Source organism: Centrocercus urophasianus, unplaced genomic scaffold (assembly GCF_019232065.1).
Source record: "Centrocercus urophasianus isolate 14NV4802_14NV808 unplaced genomic scaffold, USGS_Curo_1.0 seq_10, whole genome shotgun sequence".
NCBI lineage: Eukaryota > Metazoa > Chordata > Aves > Galliformes > Phasianidae > Centrocercus > Centrocercus urophasianus.
In genome coordinates this window covers 11,253,852-11,275,582 of record NW_024884142.1, presented here as the reverse complement: position 1 = coordinate 11,275,582, position 21,731 = coordinate 11,253,852, and the positions used below count along the sequence as shown (strand labels likewise).

General features: G+C 38.3%; 2 protein-coding genes across 4 annotated transcripts in view; one reads left to right on the top strand and one right to left on the bottom strand.

Moving 5' to 3' along the window:
* EIPR1 (EARP complex and GARP complex interacting protein 1) overlaps positions 1-251 on the bottom strand; it is a 60,193-nt gene extending 59,942 nt beyond the window's left edge. The window contains exon 1 of the mRNA XM_042828722.1: positions 158-251. Within this exon, the coding sequence (XP_042684656.1) occupies positions 158-199 (42 nt within the window). The 5' untranslated portion in view covers positions 200-251. The remainder of the gene's footprint in view (positions 1-157) is intronic.
* Positions 252-329: 78 nt separating this feature from the next.
* The window catches only part of TRAPPC12 (trafficking protein particle complex subunit 12), a 44,506-nt gene continuing 23,104 nt past the window's right edge, over positions 330-21,731 (top strand). For 2 of the 3 annotated variants that reach the window (XM_042809866.1, XM_042809848.1), the window contains exons 1-5: positions 330-430; positions 861-2,074; positions 3,396-3,512; positions 9,345-9,458; positions 10,533-10,671. In XM_042809866.1, the coding sequence (XP_042665800.1) occupies positions 866-2,074; positions 3,396-3,512; positions 9,345-9,458; positions 10,533-10,671 (1,579 nt within the window). In that variant the 5' untranslated portion in view covers positions 330-430; positions 861-865. The remainder of the gene's footprint in view (positions 431-860; positions 2,075-3,395; positions 3,513-9,344; positions 9,459-10,532; positions 10,672-21,731) is intronic. The other variant, XM_042809857.1, reaches the window with a different exon arrangement.

Sequence of the window (21,731 nt, the reverse complement as noted above, 5' to 3'; positions counted from 1 at the left end):
CGGCAGCCCGGTTGAGCACATCTGCCCAGGGCACGCCGGGGACACCGCCACGCAGCGCGGCGGAGGCGCAGCCTCCAGCCCGCCGGCGGCCTAGGGAGCGGCACGGCGGCTCCCGCAGCTGCCGACAGCGAACCAACCCTCCGCCGCCCGCACCCACCTGGAACTCCAGCCCGTAGATCACCGGCGCGTCGTCCTCCATGCCGGCACGCAACGCCCGCCTCTCCCCGCCGCTTCTTTCTGGCCCTCGGCGCTGCCCGTCGGCCGCTTCCAGGAGCGGACCCGGCGCAGCCGCACTGCCGCCCGGCGCAGGCGCAGTGGGGAAAGGCAGCGGAGGCGGCGGCGGGCTAAGGGACCCGGGCTGGACGGTGAGACGGCCGTGGGGCGCGGGCCTGCGGGAGGACGCATACGCCGAGGAGGAGGGTATGTGCCGGTACGTGTCCGCGGCGCTGCGTTGCGCCGATGAAGGCGGCGGGGTGGCCGCGCCCACTTTGCAGCGCCGGGGGGACCCCGCGGAGGCCCCGAACCGGGAGGGGAAGAAGCAGCGCTCCGCGGTAGCGGTGGTGATGGCCGGGCTGAGCCGCTCGCTCCCCGCCTGCGCCGGATTAGTCCTTGCCGCTGTCCTGCTGCGTGTGCTTAGGTGGAGGCATCTGCCAGCGAATCCCAGCGGTTGGGTCTTGCTCAGAACGCCGCGGGCTGAAGAGAGCCTTTTTGTGATTTTTGTTCCGTGGGCAGATCTTGAAGGAAGAATGTCAGATGGTGAAATGACTGTGCTTTTAAAGCGAGAATTTAAAGCGAGTTCGTTTGATACATAGTTATTTGGAGTGATGAAACTAATTCCTGCGTGTGGTTTCTCCCTTCAGCTGCCATGGAGAATAGTGCAAGCAGTGCTAAGGATGCTCGGAGCACCTTGGATGAAGAGGACAGAAGAAATACAACTCAGCAGAAAACTCAGGAAGAAATCCTCTTTCACGAGGAAACCATTGATCTTGGTGGTGATGAGTCTGAAGGGAATGAAACGGTATCAGAAGATTCAAATAACTTTATAGATAAGCTTAATGAACAAATGATGGAGAGTGTCATTATTTCAGACTCTCCAAACAACAGTGAAGATGACACCGGTGAACTTGGTTGTCTGCAGGAGATTGTAGAGCAAATGGAAGCGAAGGATAAACAAAATACTCAAGCAGAAGTGAGTAAAGAAGAGCTTTTAAGTAATGAGAGTGAAACTGAACATGAAGAGACGCCCAAAGATATCTCTGAGATAGGAACTGACGATCAGGCATCTTTAAAGGAAGAGTCAATTCAGGAAACAGAGAAAGATGAACCAAAGTTGGGAAACAACATTCCCATTGAAGCAAAGCCAAATGGTATTGATGAAAGCAAACCAGATGACCAGATATCATCACCCAGTACTAGCAGCAGACCATCTGCTGAGGCTGAGCCTATCCCTGTGTGTACTATTTTCAGCCAAGCAAACAATGCTAATGCTCAGCCACAGTTGTTCCTGCCTGATGGCTTCGAGCCTCAGATGGTGAAATCTCCTAGTTTCAGTAGTATCATTGAGACTCCAGTGAAGTCTAATCCACAGGTGGTTCAGCCCAGTCCTAGTCTAAGCAAGTTCTTTGGTGATACTGTTAACACTAATACTTTAGCTTCAGATTTTTTTGACTCGTTTACTACATCCAATTTTATTTCTGTCAGTAATCCCAACGCGAGCTCTTCAGTTCCAGAACAGTTGTCCTCTCTGTCAAATGGTGGAGAAAGTTCCTGTGCTCAGACCAACCCTACTTTCTCTGTAGGAAATGGGAGACCTGAAGGAAGTGGTCCTCAAGCATCCCTAGAAACAACGCAGTCCCCCAAACCATTCTCACAAATCCAGGCTGTATTTGCTGGGAGTGATGACCCATTTGCCACAGCCTTAAATATGAGTGAACTAGACAGAAGAAATGATGCGTGGCTTCCCAGTGAGGAAACCAGAAATGTTCTCATCTCAGTTGCCACACAACAATACAGTACTGTATTCATAGACAAAGAGAATCTCACCATGCCTGGATTAAAATTTGATAATATCCAGGTAAGAGTCTGTGGTTGTACGTTGGTTGTTCATTGTATTTTAGAAATAATAAGAGCTCTCCAAGAATGTGTTTAGTGTAGTGCTTTGTTGCCAGCTGCCCTCTTGTTCTACTCCCATCCTTACTAGAAAATTTAATTTACTGCCTACTAGTGCCTGTAAGGGCTAAAACGTAAGCTGAGTTTTTGTTTGAGATATTGGATACCAGTATTGACAGCATACATAAAATCCAAAGCTGGATGCAGGTATAAATCTACGTGTACAAAAGCACCTAAGTGGAAAGAAGACATTACAGTATGTCAGCGTAGCACATTTCTGTGATAAGACCTGATGCAAAATCAGCAAGGGGATCAAAGGGGCTCCCTCCTGCTTTCTTTGTTATTATTTATAAGCAAACATGTCAGCATAGTCCAGTTTTGAGGTTCTCTATGACTACATGAATTGCATCACATCCAGTTACTGGTTTTCAGTGGCCTAACTGTTCTCTTTCACAGGCCAGACATCCCTTGGTTTGCTGTCATTGTTCTGTATTATTGTTGGGGTTTGAATTAATTGCATATTTAATTGAAACTATAATTATGAAGTATCAAGATGCCAGCTAAAGCATTTTGGAGGCATATTTTTAATGTTAAATCAGTTTCCAATAGCATGCATTAAAGTTTTGGCATTTGTAAACAGGAGGGATTCCAAATTTAAAGGGGGGCAGAAGGAGACAGGACAAAGGGGAATGGTTTTAAACTAATAGAGAGATTTATATTAGATGTTAGGAGGAAATGTTTCATTCCATGGGTGGTCAGGCACTGGTACAGCTGCCCAGAGAGGCTGTGGGTGCCCCAACCCTGGAGGCCTTCAAGGCCAGGTTGGATGGGGCCCTGGGCATCCTGAGCTGGTGAGTGGCAACCCTGCCCATGGCAGGGGGCTTTTAACTGGGTGGTCTTTAAGTTCCCTTCTAACCCATGCCATTCTATGAATTAAACATATTTGAGTTTCATGATTAGCTTCTGAAATCTCCAAAAGTAGTACACAGAACTGCAGTGGTCTTGGGCTGCAGTTAGGGAGATGCTGAGAAATAGATAGCTGAGCAGAACTAGAATGTGAAATTGAGGCACAAGAGTACCACATACAGAATTACTCAGTTTATTGCTAGCAAAGCTGTAAGTAGACCATGTATTTGGACTTGTCTTCCTCCTAGCTGCTCCATTGTGCAAAATGTAGAATTAATGTAGAATAAATGTTTGCCTTCATTTCGATATTTTGTTTTACCAAAATAATGTTGAAAAGCATCTCATTGTGTTTCTTCTTTTTTTCTGCCATGAACACAAAGGGAGATGCAGTAAAAGACTTAATGCTCCGCTTCCTAGGGGAGCAAGCTGCAGTGAAGAGACAAGTTCTAAATGCCAACTCTGTTGAACAGTCATTTGTAGGCTTGAAACAGCTAATTGTAAGTACAAATGTTCATAATTTAATATATATTAAATGTCATGCTTCCCTCAACATTACTGATAGCTAATGAGTGTGAGAAGGAAATTAAAAAGTGTATATTAATCTGTTTGTGGTCCTGCAGAAGTACTAACCAAAGTACAGTAATTTTCTTAATGGGAATGAAACTGGTATTTAAATACTGGTATTAATGGATGTAGTAATTTTTTTTTTGTATGCGAAAGTTAGAAACAAGACAATTTTAAGATACTGTGAGTTTTGTCAGCTGTTAATGTTTACAAAGTGTTTCAAACAGTTTCAAAATAGATTTTAATAGCTTTTTTGTTCATTTCCATATGCATTCTTGATGTTTTCACAGTAGTGTTTTGCAGAAGGTTAAGATGTACCATTAACAGGATAAGCAAAGCTGAAGTGGTAGTTTCAACTGCTTTTATTTTTTATTTTAAAGCAGGAAAACTACACTAAAATGCTTCCAAATGAAGGTTTATTTTTCTGTAGAGAAAGGTTCTTTAAGTAGCTGCATCCGGCAGCCTCATGAGCTTTGCCTTGTTCTTTCAACTACTGGGTTCCGTGTGAAACTCATCACTATTAAATGGCTGAGCTGAACTTAATATCTTGAGATGTCAAAATGTTTCAGGCTTATTTTATTTCTGAAAAAAATGAATGAAAAATTACTGAGGAAAAGCACTTAAGAATCGTGTTATAACAATTTGTATTTAGCATGTAACATTTCATGGTTTAGTTGCATTACATGACATGTAAAAGCTTTAAAGGAGACTTTTTGTCACGTTTAGAAGATTCTAGGTAGTCTCTTCAAACGAATTCAGAGTTAATTCTTGAAACTAAACCTGGAAAAACATACTGTGGTCTCCATCATAGAGATGATTTTTCTGTCTCTCTCCATGTTCTGCTTAACTGGAGAGTTTAGAGAAAAAAAAAATGTCATTAAGAAATCTTGTCTCCATCTGTGCCAGAGAAGGAAAGGGCTTTTTTCCCCACATTTGCTCTTTTGTTAGAGTCAGTTTGATATACAGGGAGAAACAAATCTTTATTTGGCCCAGTAGCTTTGTCCACGCAAATTGTTTTGTGCTGCAAACTATCTTATACCTTAAGTACAGTGCTGCCGTGGGTATCATTTTAGCTTTGAGTGTGCATTTAAGCTTCGTAACAACATTATTATGACTTTGGAATTAAAGCAGAGTGTGCAGGAAGCATTGTGCTGCTGTCACATCTTTTACTACCTGCAGCAGATCTCTTTTAAAATTTATCTCGTTTGATGGTGTTTTGTTTTTGTTTTGTAAAATTGAAACCAGCCATTCTGCCAGAAGTCAGTGTTCTTCAGTTTTCTGGGGGCTTCCGACTGTTAGCTGATGGCTGAGTGTGGAATACAATGAATTCTCAGTTTTGTTTGTAGAATTTTTTTTTTTTATTATAAGAATTAATTTGGTTTATTTGTTCCTTGCTAATACGACTGTGTTGTTGTTTTCTTTTTTTGTTTTTGTTTTCTGAAATTCTTAATGTAGAAAACTTTGGCAGCAGTCTGAACAGTAATAAGTATTTTGAACTTTCTTAGAACCATTAAAATTCTGTAATAGATTATATTACCTAGAAAGCTGAATGCCAGGCCAAAATAAGTATAAGAAGTGCTTCTTTAGCAACCACCAATTTTATTGTCTTTGAGCGAATTCCTGACAAAACATATTCAGGGAATGTTATGTTTTCATGTAAAGGGCCACTTACAGGGAATATTCTAATTAATATCTGGATAAAATCTGGAGCTTGAGTTCAGTCTGTTGCAATTTGGAATCCACAAAAACAGGATTCTTCCTTACCTGTTTAGTATCCACATGAATTACACATCAACGTAGAAATTAATGAGATCACTTCTGTCGTATAATTTAATTCCTTTCTGCAATGGACAACCATGCAATAAGGTCTGTTTCAGAGGGGTCCACACACAGAAAGGAGAAAAATAGACTTATGTGTGAGTATTGAGCTAAATTCTGTCCTATTATTTAAATGTGTACATGTGAGCTTCAACTCTGAAGTCAAAAGAGATCAAATCAATACAGTTACTGGAAACACCTAAACTTAGATGTGTAAATGTGGAGTCCCATGTAACACGCCCAAGAACTGTAGGAAGATGCTGTAAAAAGGCACCAGTAGCCACTGGAACTAAAAGTAAATGCTGAGTCCTTTTAGGTTTGCTAGGTTAAAATGCCCCAGTGACTGCATTCAGAGTTGTAACGATTGTGACTTTTGTTTCATGTTGCTTTTTAAATTATTTTGTTGATCTTTCCTTCCTCTCTACTGTTACTTTGTATGGAGAGACAGCAGTGACATTTCTATTTCTCAGATTTTTTTAAATCTTATTTTTAAAGGCAAAATTTTCTGATTTCTGCCAGTTATCCCGTAATAGGTACACTGGCTCAACCATCCTACAGCTTTTCTTGGTATCTCTTTCTATTGAAACTAGCACTGTCTCACTGTGACTGTCTAGAACTCAGAGCAATATACTGTACATGTTCACGTACCTGTTTTTTACATGTTAATAACTGTGTTTTACCTCTTCTATTATTCTGATACCATAAACTATGTGATCCTTGAGTAGTGATATCCTTCTTTATATTGACAATACTTTCTGTATTACATCTGCAAATAGAGATACCAGCTCCATTCAGCAGGATCACAAGAGAGTACCTCAGATTGATTCCAGTATACATCGTGTAATGTATACATAATTTCTTAGCCTTCCATATGAAAGTTCTAATAAAAAATTTCTACAAGTTAAAAGATAAATTTGTGGAAACAATGAAATTAGTGTTTGCAGCAAAGAATGCTGATGACTGAGATTGTTGTGGGTGGATCATAATATAAACTGCAAAAGTTGCTTTAAGGACAGCTAGTTGTCAGATGATGAATGCAACCTGGAAGATAGTTGGCTGAATTGCCAAAGGTGCACCAACAACAGCAGTGTTGTTTCTGAGGCAGATAGCTGTTCACCACCAACTGAGCTCCATTTGCAAAATCGGACTAGCAAAAGTGTTTGTTTGGTATGAATCTGGTTTCTGGTTGTTTGGGTGAGATTTGTACCCACTGCTGTATAGCTGCTTTGTTGAACAATTGCACTTTAACAATTTAACAGATAACTGAAAACATGCTCCTAGTAGAGTTATGGTAGAGATGATGTGCACTTGAAGCAGTTTTGCAACTCTGAGGCTTTAAAGGGCTGCAGGTGAAAAAAGAAAATATGAGTTTTTGATTCCTGAAATGTTTTATTAATTTGGTATAGGAAAAGGCATTTACCTCTGACAGAAGTACATGTAGTAGCCTGTCTTCACAGCCTTGCTTTGTTTTGCACCAGCAAATAAAAATTATGCATACGAAAGCAAGTTGTGATTATGCCAGTTCTTATTCCATATTTTACAGTAAGTTTTTTACCCTCGTTTGAACAAATAGCATGGTGTTTCTTACTAGAGACATTTCTGATATTTTGAGCTGTAAGGTGTTTGCACTAAACAAACCTAAAATAAAACCTGTGCATTTTGCTGCAATAAATATGCAATGATTGCTCTAAGTATGCAATAATTTCTTCAAGTTGCTAGACCAGGAAAGGGTTACTAACTACATTTTCTTAACTGATGTGAAAGTGTTCTACCAATGTAATTTACAGGGGAGAAGAATGTCATAGCTAGTGGAGGAGGACATTTTAATCACTTTAATGGTGTTACATGTAGAGTTAATGACTCCCTTTGAGTCTATTTTCAAAGGAAAAAAAACATATAGAGTTACTTTTGCATGTGATTAATGTTGTGTTCTTGCATATATTTTCAATTATAACAAACTTAGATGCAGTAGTATGGCATACATATTTAATAAGTAGAAATTCTCCTTAAAAATAAAGGGCTTTTGTATTCCTCTACTTCTAAATCAGTCAGTAATTTACAACGTTTTTGTAGCTGATTGAAGAAAAGATCAGAGTCTCCACAAGCAGTGCAAACAGTAGTTGGGGGCTTGAGAGGATTAAGGAGGGAAGTCGAATATCTACCACTAAAAAATATCTATTTGTTGGATAAAATTTCAGTAGCTTACCTCTGACTCGCAGTTGTTTTCCTTATAGCCTGGATAATGTTATAAATTCTCTTTTCTGTGTCAGGTGAGTTCACTTGTAATTGAACACATGTTCTGCAAATAACCTGTTTATATCTTCTTTCATAGTTTTACCATTTGTTCTCTCTCTTTTACATGACTTTCTTTGCTTGACAGTAGAATTCCACGTGGGTATTAGTCCTTGTTGTTGCATCACCTCAGCTTCACTGCTTTCATTCAGGAAAACAACGTATAGTATTGTATACAAAGAATAAATTAGAGTACTTCTGCAGTCATGTGCTTTCTTTGTTCAACTGGAGTTCAGAACATCAAGCAAAATTGGCCTGGAGGAGAAGGTTTCTAGGGAGCAGTTACCTGTGAGAGGGTGGTAGCTATTTGGCAGGTTTGGGATTGGTTTTTTTTTTTCATTTTTTTTAATATGAATATATAAATATATTCACAAGAGAATGAAAACACAGTCTTTCACATATAGTGAAAATTCTGATCATTAAAGTTCTTTGGACATTTAACTGAAGAGGAAAATGATAAAAAATATTTTCCTTTTTTGGCTTGGATTGGGTCATTTTATTCAATTGGAAGGTTTGTTGTTTGTTTGTTTGTTTTTCCATTTCTCGTTCTAAAAAATATAATGCCCAAGTATTATTCTCGTCTTTGAACTATTGTAGCATTCTAGGTAAGCTTCCATGGGAGAGCTGCACTTTGTGACCAGCAGACAACTCTAATTTTGGAATCATAAGGAATTCTGTTTCATTTTCTACCAAAGATTTCTTTTACAGTGGTCATCTGACTTTTCCTGTCTGTCTCCTACTATACAGAAAAACTGGTTTTTGTTTGTGTCCAGAATAGGATTTTTAAAATTGTAGTGTTTTAATTTCTCAGCAGTGTTCCACTATTACTTCTAGATACTACCTCTCATTTGGGAAGAAAAGTTAAGCAGTTTGAGAGTCTAAATCTGCTTCTGCTCTGAGGACAATAAGAAAATGATTTGTCTCTGCAGAAGAGAAGTAGGTGATGAACATTTCTGTTTAAGACTGTTAGAAACGTGCATTGATTTTTGCTTTTGTGTAGACATTTCAGAAGCTGCTGTGCTGCTTCATGATCATGTTGTCAACCAACTTCTGCATTTCCAGTGGAACTCCGTTTTTTGTCTAGGATATGACAGTGCAGGGAAAAGATGGTATTCAGTGCACTGTGATAGCTCAGCTGCACTTTGAATGAATGTGGCTGTGAAACAGGTCAGAGTATGAAACCTCATCATACCTTTTACTTGGTGTTTTTCCATCCATCTGATTATTCTGTTGGCACATTCTCCAAACCCATGAAGCCTTAGTCTTTTTTTAAACATATTTTCATTGTATTAGATATTTACACAGCTGCATTTGCACATACTAGGCAGAAGCCATAGTAGCATGATGGTGTGACAGTGCAGTGAGACTTGTATAGCTGGGCAGGATTTTGTTTAATGAAAGAAAAAATATACTTAAGAATGTCTTCTTCTGGTTTAGTCATCTGATAATACTACTTTCTCTCATACTTTGCTTCACTTTTTCCCTAATTACACCTGGAGCTTTGACAAATGACACTGTGCTTCTTGACACCAGCTCTCCTGACCGTGTCTTTTTCCTGATGGGAAAATGTAGTTCCTTCAGACAAAGTAAACAGTAGTGCATTTTAGGGGGTTTTGCTTATGTGTTCTTGCTAGTTATTCTTTTCTTCTTCCCAGAGCAGTAAAAATTGGAGGGCAGCAGTTGATTTATGTGGACGTCTGTTAACTGCTCATGGTCAAGGCTATAAAAAAAGTGGACTACCTACAAACCATACAACAGATTCCTTGCAGGTAAGCTCAAAGATACTCAGCATAAGGCAAAACATACTCAGCATAAGGAGATTAATGTAATTTATTGTCTGTTGATAACAGACAAGAGCAGTGAGTACTAAAAGCAAACTAAAAACACCTTCCTACCATCCACCTGCTTCTACTTCCTTGAGTGGCCCAGGGGAATGAGAAATGAGGGCTGCAGTCAGTCTATAATGCTTTATCTCTGCCTCTTCTCTGTGGTCACTCTCTGCCCCAGCTCCACATGAAGTCCATCCTGCAGAATGCTGTCCTTCCCCAACTGATCACATATGGGTTTCACACAGGCTGCTTGTCTCCCAGCACTGCCCTAGTGCAGCTCCATACCATAGAGCCCATCCTACAGGAACAATTCCAGCACTGTCCCAACAAGCTGTCCTCTCAGCCCTCCTGCCCTGCCGTGGGCCACTCTCCTCGGGCTGCAGCTCTGCCCATGCTGCTGCTGCGGGGATGTCCGTGGGCTGTGGATTCCTTCAGGCCACTTCCACTGCTGCACTGTGGGCACCTCCATAGCTGCACGTGAAGATCTGCTCCACATAGTGCCTGGGGGCTGAAGGAGGACAGCCTGCTCCTCCGTGGGCCTCTCCTGGGCCGCAGGAAACTTTTGCTTCATGCCTGGAGCATCTGCAGGATGTGACCATTTGACAGGTCAGATCCTGACCCTAGGAACTATCAAATTAATGGAGTTTTACCAAAATCATATTAGATCTTAAAATTAACACAAATTTGGAAAAATAGAAGTTGGAATGATGTAAGTTATATGCTAAATCAATTAAAGGGAGGTGTTTTAATTTTGAAACAGCCTACTTATTAAAATCATCTTCATTATTTCAGTACCCTAAGTAAGTAAAGCATCAGTCTCTGGGTTTTGTTTTGATGTTCTGAGGAAACTATTCCATGAAAAATCATGTAAATCCCAATTCTTATCCGCAAGTAACACAGAAACTCTTAACTTTATCAGAAAAACTTGAAAGTTGAAGTTTTATTTGGATGTGGCTTGTGATTGAAGCTAATAACAAACTTTATCTTTTACTTTTTATGTGTACTCATTTGTAGCTGTGGTTTGTGAGACTAGCACTGCTCGTAAAACTGAATCTCTTCCAAAATGCAGAAATGGAATTTGAACCATTTGGAAACTTAGACCAGCCTGATCTTTATTATGAGTATTACCCTCATGTATACCCTGGACGGAAAGGTAAAATACTCAATTTATGAAATATCTATTGTAACCAGGAGTTCTTGCTCTATTTTTGTTATTATCATTATGATTCTGGTTTTTTTGCTTTCAAAATCTAAAACACTGTTTAACTGTAGATTGTTGCTTTTTTTTTTTTTTTTCCCAAGGAGAGTGTGATTAACTACAAAGTTAAATGATGATTTGTGTTACAGAGTTGCTGGTAAGAAGTAAAAAGTTAAGTTGCTCCATCACAATATGGTCACAATGTGGTCAGTGTGTTTTGTGCTGCTGTTACAACATTGATTTGAGAGAGGAATATTTTTAACAAGTAAATGTAATAGTGTTGTAGTTCAAACTTATTAATTTTCTTGAATTTTAATAGTTAATTCTAGCCAGAAACTGCTGTTAAAGGTGACAGTTTATGCACATAGAATCTATAGGCTTTTCTCCTCTATGCATTTTCTGTATCATATTTCATAAAGATTTGAACTGTTTATAAATTTCCTGATAGTGAAAAAGGGAAAGAAAGCAGAATCTTTCTCTTCCGTCCAGCAGCCGTTTGATGCTTTTTTTTTTTTTTTACCAGCCACAAAACTGTAGATTACTAGTATTTCTTGAACCTTAGATATCATTGGCCCATAGATTCCAAAGTTATGAATAGACAGTGGGCACTCACATGGCAGTGTACATTGATAATACAGGCCTTATTTTCTTAGGTTCCTGATTTCAAGGCTAAAAAGAACTTGGAGAATGATATTGAATATGATAATTTTTTTTGATAAAATTAAAACTTAAATGTAAAAATTGCAAAATAATTTAAACGAAACAGAAGAATGAGAATTTATTGTGTAGCTTGTTGATGAATAGACACAAATGTACTACCAGCCTCAGTAGATTTTTATCTTGAATTACAAGAGACCAAATAGTCAGCATCTTTCAAGCAAATGCAGGCAAAAATTTCTTGGTTTCCCTGGCTGTTTGAATAGCAACAGCAGTCTTTGCTTTCTTCCACAAGTAGACTGAGGGATCTCTGACACACTGTTCCTTCTGTTCCACGTGTTGCCTTGGAGTGTATTTTTTATCCTTTCCTCTATACTTTAATTTTTTTTCCCAACTATTTAATATTTTCACACTTTAAAAGATCATAAGAAAGCAGAAGAGTTTGTATCTTTTTCAGAATTAAAAATAAGAATAAGTTAAGATCTATACCTGAGTAAATAAGGACTGAAAGGTTGGTTACACTGAAATATGAAACTATAGTGGACCACAGTAATGTCAGAAAGGTAGTGCAGACTTATAAAATATGCTAAACCAATAGTTGAGTGGTGTCTAGTCGCACTACATTCCAAGGGAATAAATAAGTATAAAAATAAATCTTTCACTATTCTATCTGTCATAGAGTCATAGAATTGTTTGAGTTGGAAGGGACCTTTAAAGGTCATCTAACCCAACTGCCCTGCAGTGAACAGGGACATCTATATCTAGATTAGGTTGATTGCCTGACCTTGAATGTCATCAGGAATGGGGCTTCCACCACCTCTCTGGGCAACCTGTTTCAGTGCCTCACCAACCTTATAGTAAAAAAACTTCTTCCTTATGTCCAATCTAAATCTCCCCTCCTTTAGTTTGTAAACATTTCCCCTTGACCTATCACAACAGACCCTGCTGAAGCATTTTTTTTATAGCCTCCCTTTAGATATTGAAAGGCCACTATCAAGTCACCCTGCAGGCTTCTTTATTCCAGGTTGAACATACCCAGCTCTCTCAGGTTGTCCCTGTAGTGGAGGTATTCTGTTCCTTGGATCATTTTTGTGGCCTTTCTTTGGCCATACTCTAACAGGTCCATGTCTCTCCGGTTCTGAAGACTTCACATCTGGACCCCTCAAGGACACCACTGAGCCATTGATCACTGCTCTCTGTTTCTTGCATGCAGTTTCTCATCCATCGAGCAATCCACCCATAAAAACTATATCTTCCAAATTTGGAGAGAAGGATGTTAGGGGGGACCATGTCAAAGGCCTTACTGAAGTCCAGGTAGATGACATCAGTGGCTTTTCCCTTGCCCAGTTATGCCCAGTTGATGCAGTTATGCCATTATAAAAAATGACACAGTTGGTTAAGCAGAACCTGCCTTTGGTGAAACCATGCTTGTTATCCTGTATCACCTCCCTCTCTTTGATGTCCTTGTTATGGCTTCCAGGAGGATCTGCTCCATGATCTTCTCTGGCACTGAGGTGAGGCTAAAAGTTCGGTAGATCATTGGGTCATCCTTTCCACTCTTCTTAAAAATGGATGTGATATTGCCTTCTTTCCAGTCACCTGGGAATTCACTTGACTGCTATGACTTAAAAGGGTCACTGAGAGTGGCTTGGTGACTGTGTCAGCGAATTCCATCAAGATTCTGGGATGCATCTCTGGGTTGATAATTCTGGGATGTCAGCCTGTTGCAGCACACACTGGTGAATCCCCATGGTCATGTATTAAAAAAAACTGTGCTAGGATCACTAACACAGGAAGATAAAAAGTATGAAGGCAGTTTTTAGAGCCCATACAACTAAGTGTTGAACAATACATTAGTAGTTCAGGCGTTTTCCACCAGAAAACAGAAGACTGATCATATGTTAGTAGAATAAATATGATACTGTATCATCACAATCAGAAAGAAAATGGGAAAGGAGGAAAAAGAAAAAAAAACAAAACAAAATAAAACAATAAACCTTATACATACAGAGTTCTGATAAGGGGGATAAAAGCCATGTCTTTACTTGTACACATTTTTTTTTTTTTTTTTTTTTTTTTAGTTCTTAGGTTATTCTTAACTATTGTAGCTTATAGAACACTCATTTTGGTAGCGTTAACTTTCCTGTAACTCACTGGTCTATTAACCAGAAACAAGTCCAAATTATCTCATAAAAAATGAAATGCCATTTTAATGTTTCCTTTTAATCCTTGGCTCTTTCAGAGACACACAGCATTATCAGTGGAATGGGCATGTTAGATTAGCTGGTAGGGCATAAGAGAGAGTTTATAAAGCATCATAAGGAGCGCAGAAGCAAAAGATGAATAAAAGGTCACATTTTAAAAGAAGTAAAATCAGATTCTTCTCTCTGCAAAAAAATTCTGGAATAAGGATGCATGTACATTACAAACTGAATTTAAGCTTGCTGCACAAAAAAACACTACAACAGTGACTCCCGGCCCCCCCCCCCAGATGCTTACTGTTGAGAAAATGGCTACTGTGCTGACTCCAGACAGGTATTTTTGATATTTTCATCTGATACAAAATACTATCATCAATAATTCTTGCATCAGGTACAGAATTGGGTAATCGCATGGGCCAAACTGCAGTGTCCTTTTTTCCTGTTTGGAATTCCTACCTAGAAAAACTTGTAAATGCAAGACTTGCTAGCAAGAATTCTCCCTGTTAAAACTAGGGCTGATCCTTCCTTACAGATGTTGGTGGGTGATGGCTGCCTTTACTATAAAATGTACACTCTCATTCAAGCAGAAAAAGTTAAATATAGGGAACAGAGAAAATGGAATTTGAATGATTTAAATCTATAATGAAGCAATTGTAGATTTCAGTAGGAAATAAGACTGGTTTAATCTCTAGATCAAGCAGGAAAGATCGAGGAGTGAATTAACTAAGTTTGCTGGCTAATACCAGGATCACAGTAGGTTCTTCCCCTGCCCTCCTGGAATGTTGTGCACCTACAGGTGACAGAGATGACAAAAGGAAGAGATTGTAGAAATCAGGAAAGGAAGATTTTTTTGAAAAAATATTTGATGTTAGAATCATGATAAAGAAAACAGAAGTGGAATTTCTGCACGGTATGACTGCAAATGCCATATAAAATGTCAGGACAATAAGAGAGGCTGGCAGCATTGCCAAAAGGAAAAGAAAGGAGTCCTGGGAGAGCTTCAGAGGAAAATTAAACCAACCCTGCTCACCATTTTAAGTTGAATTGATACGAGAACATTTTCCACACCTCCTGGTCTTGGAATTTAAATTCTTTGAGGTATGCTCCTCTGTGATGAACGAATAAGGGACCATCTTCACTGCTATCAGAAGCACAGTTATAAGCTTTCCTTACTTCACACAGAAAACACAGAAAAAAAAAATATGATTTATTACATCCCATATTATGGATATTTTGAATATAAAGAAATTATGCAAAATAGTGTATGTATTACAATTAATGTGTACGTTGTTTCTATCTGTAGTCTCATTTCTGAAATTGTTTCTTTAGTGCTTGTTCCATTTATATACCGTGATTCAAAATTAAAATGCTGAATCTCTTCCTTTTATGCTTGTTATGCCACAAAATGATACGTAGTCTTACCAAACATCAGTGGATTCTGTGTTCATACGAATAAGTTCCAACCAAAATATACGAATGATTTATGTCTATTTTGTTATTTAAATTAGCTAGTTAACGATTCATTTATAGTAATTTTTTTTTTCTTTTTCCAACCTTGGTGATTCTGTGATCTGTAATCCAGTACTGCATAGTTTACTGCTAGCCAGAACAGAATTGCTTTCTCTCTCTTACATCCTTGGGAGCAACATCTCCCTCTCCCTCTCCCCCCTCAAAGCTGTATGAGGAAGAGTTGATAGCTGTTCTACATCTTAAAGACACTGTATTTATCTAAGATACGTACAACCAGCAGGCTGATTCCAAGCAACTTTGACCTTATTTTCCTCACAGGTGATCAGGTAATTTTCCAGGTTGGTATGTTCATCTTAAATATGAACTGAGAGGTTGTATTTTTTTCCATCTTAATGGTTTAATATTTGTGGTATGTAATGATGATGCAGAATAGTTTCCTTGTACATCTCCTCAGTTTCTTTAAAAGCAATCTGTTCTGTTGTTCCAGAGTTACCTTCCAGCTATGAAATCGACTAATACAGAATAAATAAACACCACTCAAGTGTTGTGGTTCCAGATGGCTATTCAGAGTAGTCAAACTTGCAAATACAATTTTTTTCTAAGACAATATAGATAGTTTAGATCTAAGAAATATATGTATAATCTTAAGAGCATAGAGTACTGCTAAAATATTTAATTGTGCTTGCCTTCCTAAGGCTACGTAGTCTCATTATAGGCAGTACCAGCTTTATGGAGTTATTCCTTAAAAGAGACAAAGTATCTCCTTTCACAATTCTGCCTGAATACAGTTTTGAATGGGTAAGGGGGCAGGGCAACCCTTTGTCATAAGGCAACTATTTCAGTTTTTGATTCACTTTGGTTTTTAGCTTTTTTTTTTTTTTTTAAATATTGTTTCTCTTAAGTATTCCTTGCTTCAAAGTAAATAACAACTCCAGATTGCTGAAGAAGAAGAAGAACTCCAGATTTTTGAAGACTTTCAAGACCAAATTTTAATTCAGAATGTCTTTTTATTTTTAGATCATATGCACTTAAACTTTGAATTATATGGAAATAAGCAATTTCAGAAAAAAATTTAAAAATGCTTTCTTCCAGTGTCTAAAAACATTCAGGTTCTCATATCTTCTTCAGTCTTTCTAGACTGAAAGTAATAAACAAAAAAATAGAAACCAAATATTGTGTTGAATCTGGATTTCTAAGTGTACTTTTCATTAATGGTCAGAACATCAGACAGTGCTGTTGTAGAAGTATCTAAAAGCACATATATATGTATGCACATGCATACACCTCTGTAAGTATACATCTGCATAAAGCAGAATGTCTTTTAAGATTCTCTGTGTTTCTCTTTTATCCATTAAAGGGAAAGGTTTGGGGTTGGTTTGTTGGTTTGTTTGTTTTTTAAGATCATAGAATCATAGAATGGCCTGGGTTGAAAAGGACCACAATGATCATGTAGTTTCAACCCCTGCTATGTGCAGGGTCGCCAACCAGCAGACCAGGCTGCCCAGAGCCACATCCAGCCTGGCGTTGAATGCCTTCAGGGATGGGGCATCCACAACCTCCTTGGGCAACCTGTTCTCTATACACTTAAATAATAAATAAACATTAACCTTGTTGCTACTTCCTTGATATTTAACATTTGTTGAGTAAGTTCTAGAAGATCTTAAATTAAATTACCAGAAATAATTTCTGGTAAAACTGCTAGCTGTTGGAATCCGCAGTTTACTCGTATAAAACAGATGCAGTTGAGGATTTTAGTTTAAATTTGATTTGCATGAGGTGGTCTTTATAGTAGGACAGTTATGAAAATATGCAGATATTTTAAAAAATGGAAATTGAAATCTGTGGTCTTAGAAAATTCTATCCAATCTTGGTATTTTCTCCATCAGTTCCTACACTGTTGGAGTAACCATTTTCTTTTTTTGGATACTTTTTTCTTTTTACTTTCAGTTTTACATTTTGAATGCTCATAATCATAGAATCATAGAATTGCAAGGTTGGAAACGACCTGCAAGGTCATCTAGTCCCAACCATCGTCCCACTACCATTGCTACCACAAGCACTAAACCATATCTTGCAGCTCCTCATCCGGACGCCTCTTGAACACTGCCAGGGATGGTGACTCCACCACCTCCCTGGGAAGCCATTCCAGTGCCTGACCACTCTCTGAGATGTCTAACCTAGACCTCACCTGGTACGACTTGTGGGCATTTCCTCGGGTCCTGTTTGTTGCCTGGGAGAAGAGGTCAAACCCCTCCTCATCGCACAGCCTCCCTTCAGGAAGTTGTAGAGTGCAGAAAGATCTCCTTTGAGCCACCTCTTCTCCAGACTAAACGATCCCAGCTCCCTCAGCCGCTCCTCATAAGACTTATGTTCCAGGATAATATATACTCTCGTATGTATGAATGAGAGTAATTCATACCAAAGTGAAAATCAGATGTCATATTCTTTGGGGGAAAAAAAATGAGTCACTGTAGTTGGAATGGATAGCTAAAAAAAAGAATTGTCTTAAAAGGACACTATTTTTCCATTATTAATTATAATGGATAAAATTACCATGAATTCCTAAGCGTGGTCAACAGAGGTCAAATGTAAAACATCGAGATAAAAATGCATTAAACTTTAAAGGTGAAATTTCAGTACACAATAGTAATTAGAGAGCAGTGCCTTTGTTGAAATCGTCTAAACTCAGTCAATGTGGTTTTGCTATATAAGAAGGCGTTACTTCTTTGAGAGATCTGAGGCATAAAAAAGAGCAAAAATCCATTCTCCAGTAGTTGCAAGTAAACATTTTAATTGTAGGATATTCTGCTTGTTTAAAATATTTCCTTGAGGTAGTATACATAAAAGCTATATTGCCTTGTTTAATTTAGTATTGAGTAAAGTGGAGTAGAAGTTCCAATTTAAAATAGCTTTGCAAATGTCATCCCATGCTGAAATCCTCTTAACCCCAGTGGGCTATTACATGTATTACATGTGCACTTACACGGGAACCTTTTGGAAAGAAATTTGTGTTACACTGTGCCATAATTATGTAGCCTACCAGAAACCAAGCAGGTGAAAAACTTTCAGATGGTATAATATTTTTTTCCCCTCAAATTACTTACTCTGGTAAGCACATTTATTTCTGTAATAGCTTGGTGTTAATGTACTCAATCTTTCTTTCTTGTTTTGTTTGTTCCCAGTGTGACTGTGTCTACTGAAGCAAGTATAGTTTTGGGTTTTTTTTTTCCCTGATGTTAATCTGCTTTTTAATTAAATTTTGTACTGAATTATGCAACATTCCCTTTTGACCTTCATAACACTATTGTTATTGATCTACTAGGGTCATCAACAAATGGCACGCCTTTTCCCGACTGTTCTCTTGTTAACTAGATGATGTAAAGTGAAAATTACGGTGTTCTGTAGACTCTCAGACATGGTTTACGGTCTGCTTCCATCTGGAATGCATCCATTCCCATCAAAAGCAGTTTCTTTGATATGCATATTATTGTTTCATCTGTTAACTTTTTCTTCCTTTTCTGTCTTAGTTGCAGTGAAATATTTATGTTCTACTTGAGCAATTAGAGAGGAGCTGGTATTTGGGCCTTTGAATTTCTTCTCATCACTAAGTTAGCTGAGCAAATTCTCTTTCTCAGGATCAGAAAAGGAGCTGGGAGAAAAAAGAAATACTGCTATCTTCTTGCAGTCTTAAAAGTATGTCCTTAGTTCTTCATTATTTTGTAGAAAGCTTTGTCTCTTACGTTTTTATACTTCATGGTACAATCTTAACACAGTCTTGATAGTAACATGGAGCGATAGTATTTATGTCTTTTTTTTTTTTTTTTTATTTTTTTTTTTTAGCCAAATATCAACACAAATTTGCTTCCAGGGTACTTTGATTATTAATTATAATGAGATTTCAATTATAGCAATGAAGGGGTTGGGAAACAGTTTCTATTCTAAACTTTTTTCAACTACTCACTTTTTTACAATTTTGTTCTAAAATTTTTGGTGTTTTCCTGTTTACTATTTCATTAATGTGTTTTGAAACTTTTTAGGTTTAGGCAAATAAATTATTGGGCTCAGCACGCGTATAGCTAGCTGAAGTATTTAAGTGTTTGTAACACAGTAGTAAAAAGATTAGATGGAATAAAATGCTTTTAATCCAGTGCTTCAACTAAACGAATCCCTCAGCTTAAATGGCTAGAATTGTTGGATCAGGTCTTGAAGAGGATTGTGTTGCACATGAATGTGTGCATGCTTCTCCCCTGGTAATTTGCTGATTTCCTAGTGTAAGTATTCAGATTTTCTAGTTTGATAGGTGGCAGTACCATAGCAACATAAATTGCTATCTGAAAGACAATGAGTTAATGCTCGTAGTTTTGTCAGCACTGTCTTCCAGCCTTAAAGGTGGCATTGTCTATAGGTTCTGGCAGAGATCATTGGTGATGTAGTCAGTATGAAATTCCTTCGGATTTCGGTATACAAGATGAGACTTAAAAGCTCTTATCTTGACAAAATTTGCCACTAGGTTGGTCAAATAGGAATGAGTGAAGCCGTGCTCATTATCCTGTATCACCTCACTGTCTGACATGTGCTTTAGCATAGCTTCCAGGAGGATTTGCTCTATAATCTTTCCCAGCACAGAGGTGAGACTGACAGGTCAGTAGTTCACAGGGTCATCCTTTTTACCCTTCTTAAAAATGAGTGTGATGTTGCCTTTTATTCCAGTCACCAGAGACTTCACCTGATTGCCATGACTTTTCAAATATCACTTAGAGTGGCTTGGAGACTACACCAGCCAGTTCCCTCAGGACTCTGGAATGCATCTCATTGGGATCCATAGACCTGACATAGATCAGGTTCCTCAAGTGGTCATGAACCTGATCTTCAATCACAGCTTTCTTAATCATTGCTTTCTTAACCACCTCCTTCTGAACATTTTGTTTGCAGGCTGTGCGATGAGCAGTTACTAGGGAAGACCAAGGCAGAAAAAGTTGTTGAGTACCTCAGCCTTCTCTTTGTTGTTACCAGCTTGCCCCTGTCACTCACTAGGATTGGACTTTTGTTTTCTGGTTGAGGTAACTGTAGAAGCCCTTCTTGTTCTTCTTGGTACCCCTTGCCAAGTTTAGTTCAAGATGGGCCTTAGCTTTCTTGACCCCATCCCTACACAGCCTAGCAGCTTCCTCATATTCTTCCCACAATACCTGTCTCTGTTTCCACAGCCTGCACATTTTCTTCTTGCTTTCCAAGAGCAAGATATCTGTCCAAAATATCAAATGCTTTTCGACAGGCTTCAGATTTTGCCATTCTAGATGTCATTCAGCAAAATATGTTTGCTGTGTGTCTAGGTTTTTTTAGCAGTGTCTCCATGTAGCACTTAACATTTTGTCGTTATATGAAAAACATGCAGGAAGAATAATGTGTTAGAAAACTACGTACCTATGTACTGAACAAATGAAATTATTGTTTGGTCACCTTTAAAAACATATGCATGTTTCACTTAAATGGTATTTTTCTTTTGTTTCACTTAAGTGGTGAGTGTTTTTCTTTTGTAATTCAGTTTCTTACATTCTGTCTTGAGTATGTATAGTTGTGCTTTTTTAAGCAGAATTTGTGACAGTTACCTTTATAAGTTTCAACTCTATTTCATCTGTCACCTTACTCAGTTGAGAAATATTGGAAATACTGTGGGGTTTTTTAAATCAGAAGGATTGACTTCTGTGTCTTGCAAGACAGAGTGCAAGCTGTGTTTTGGTAGATTCGGGTGCTGTTTCTTTTTTCTCTCTCCTTACTATATGTTTTTAACAAGAGGAGTGGGCTTCTTCAGTTGTCTCTTAAGCAGAAAAGAGGCCAAAAGATGTGCCTTTGACATGGCAGCTTGCCACATGGCATAATGGCATTATAGACAACAAATTGAAGTGTTGTTAATTCTTATGAGATCTGTTAAATTCTTAAATGGAAGTGTTGAAGTCAGCACTCTTCTTTGATTGCTCTGTCCATTTTATCACTGAACTGAAGAGGCACTGGTGAAGATTCACAAGAGGCCTATTATGGTTTACCTTTGCCTTTTTCATTTCCCATTCACCCCATGAAACTGCTGAGCTTTTTTTTCAAACCCGTTGTGCTCTGTCTTCTCTTGCACCATGGTGCACACACAGGTCACCTTGCTGAGTCTTTTGATAGCAGAGGTTCATAATCATCCACCTTCTGAAAAGGCTTTTGGTAGCTGGCTGATCCTTCTCTGAATACGGTAATAGAGTACAATAACAGATATAAACAATGTAATGATAGAATACATGAGTACACAGTATTTTCTGTGGGTTTTTTTTTTTTTTCCTAGTTTTTACAAAGCTGTAACCAGAAGTAACAGAGCTATTTTGATGAATGAATCTCTTCACATTTGTTTTGTATTAATGCTGTATAGTTTTTCCCAAGAGGCCTCTGAAGTGTTATTGACACTTTAAATAAGTACTACTTATTCAAAGCTTTGTCAAATCTAAAGTAAATTTAGGATCATTCTTTTTAACTAGTGATTTGCCCTACTAATGTAGAAACTAAATGAGGTGTATAATCCATACCTTAGATAATTTTGCTAAAACAGAGCTTACTTGGAGATGGGAACAGTGGTAAATGGTAGTTTTATTTCTTTTTTCTTTTTTCTTTTCTTCCATTACCACACTTTTGTGAGAATGTGCAGAACAGTTT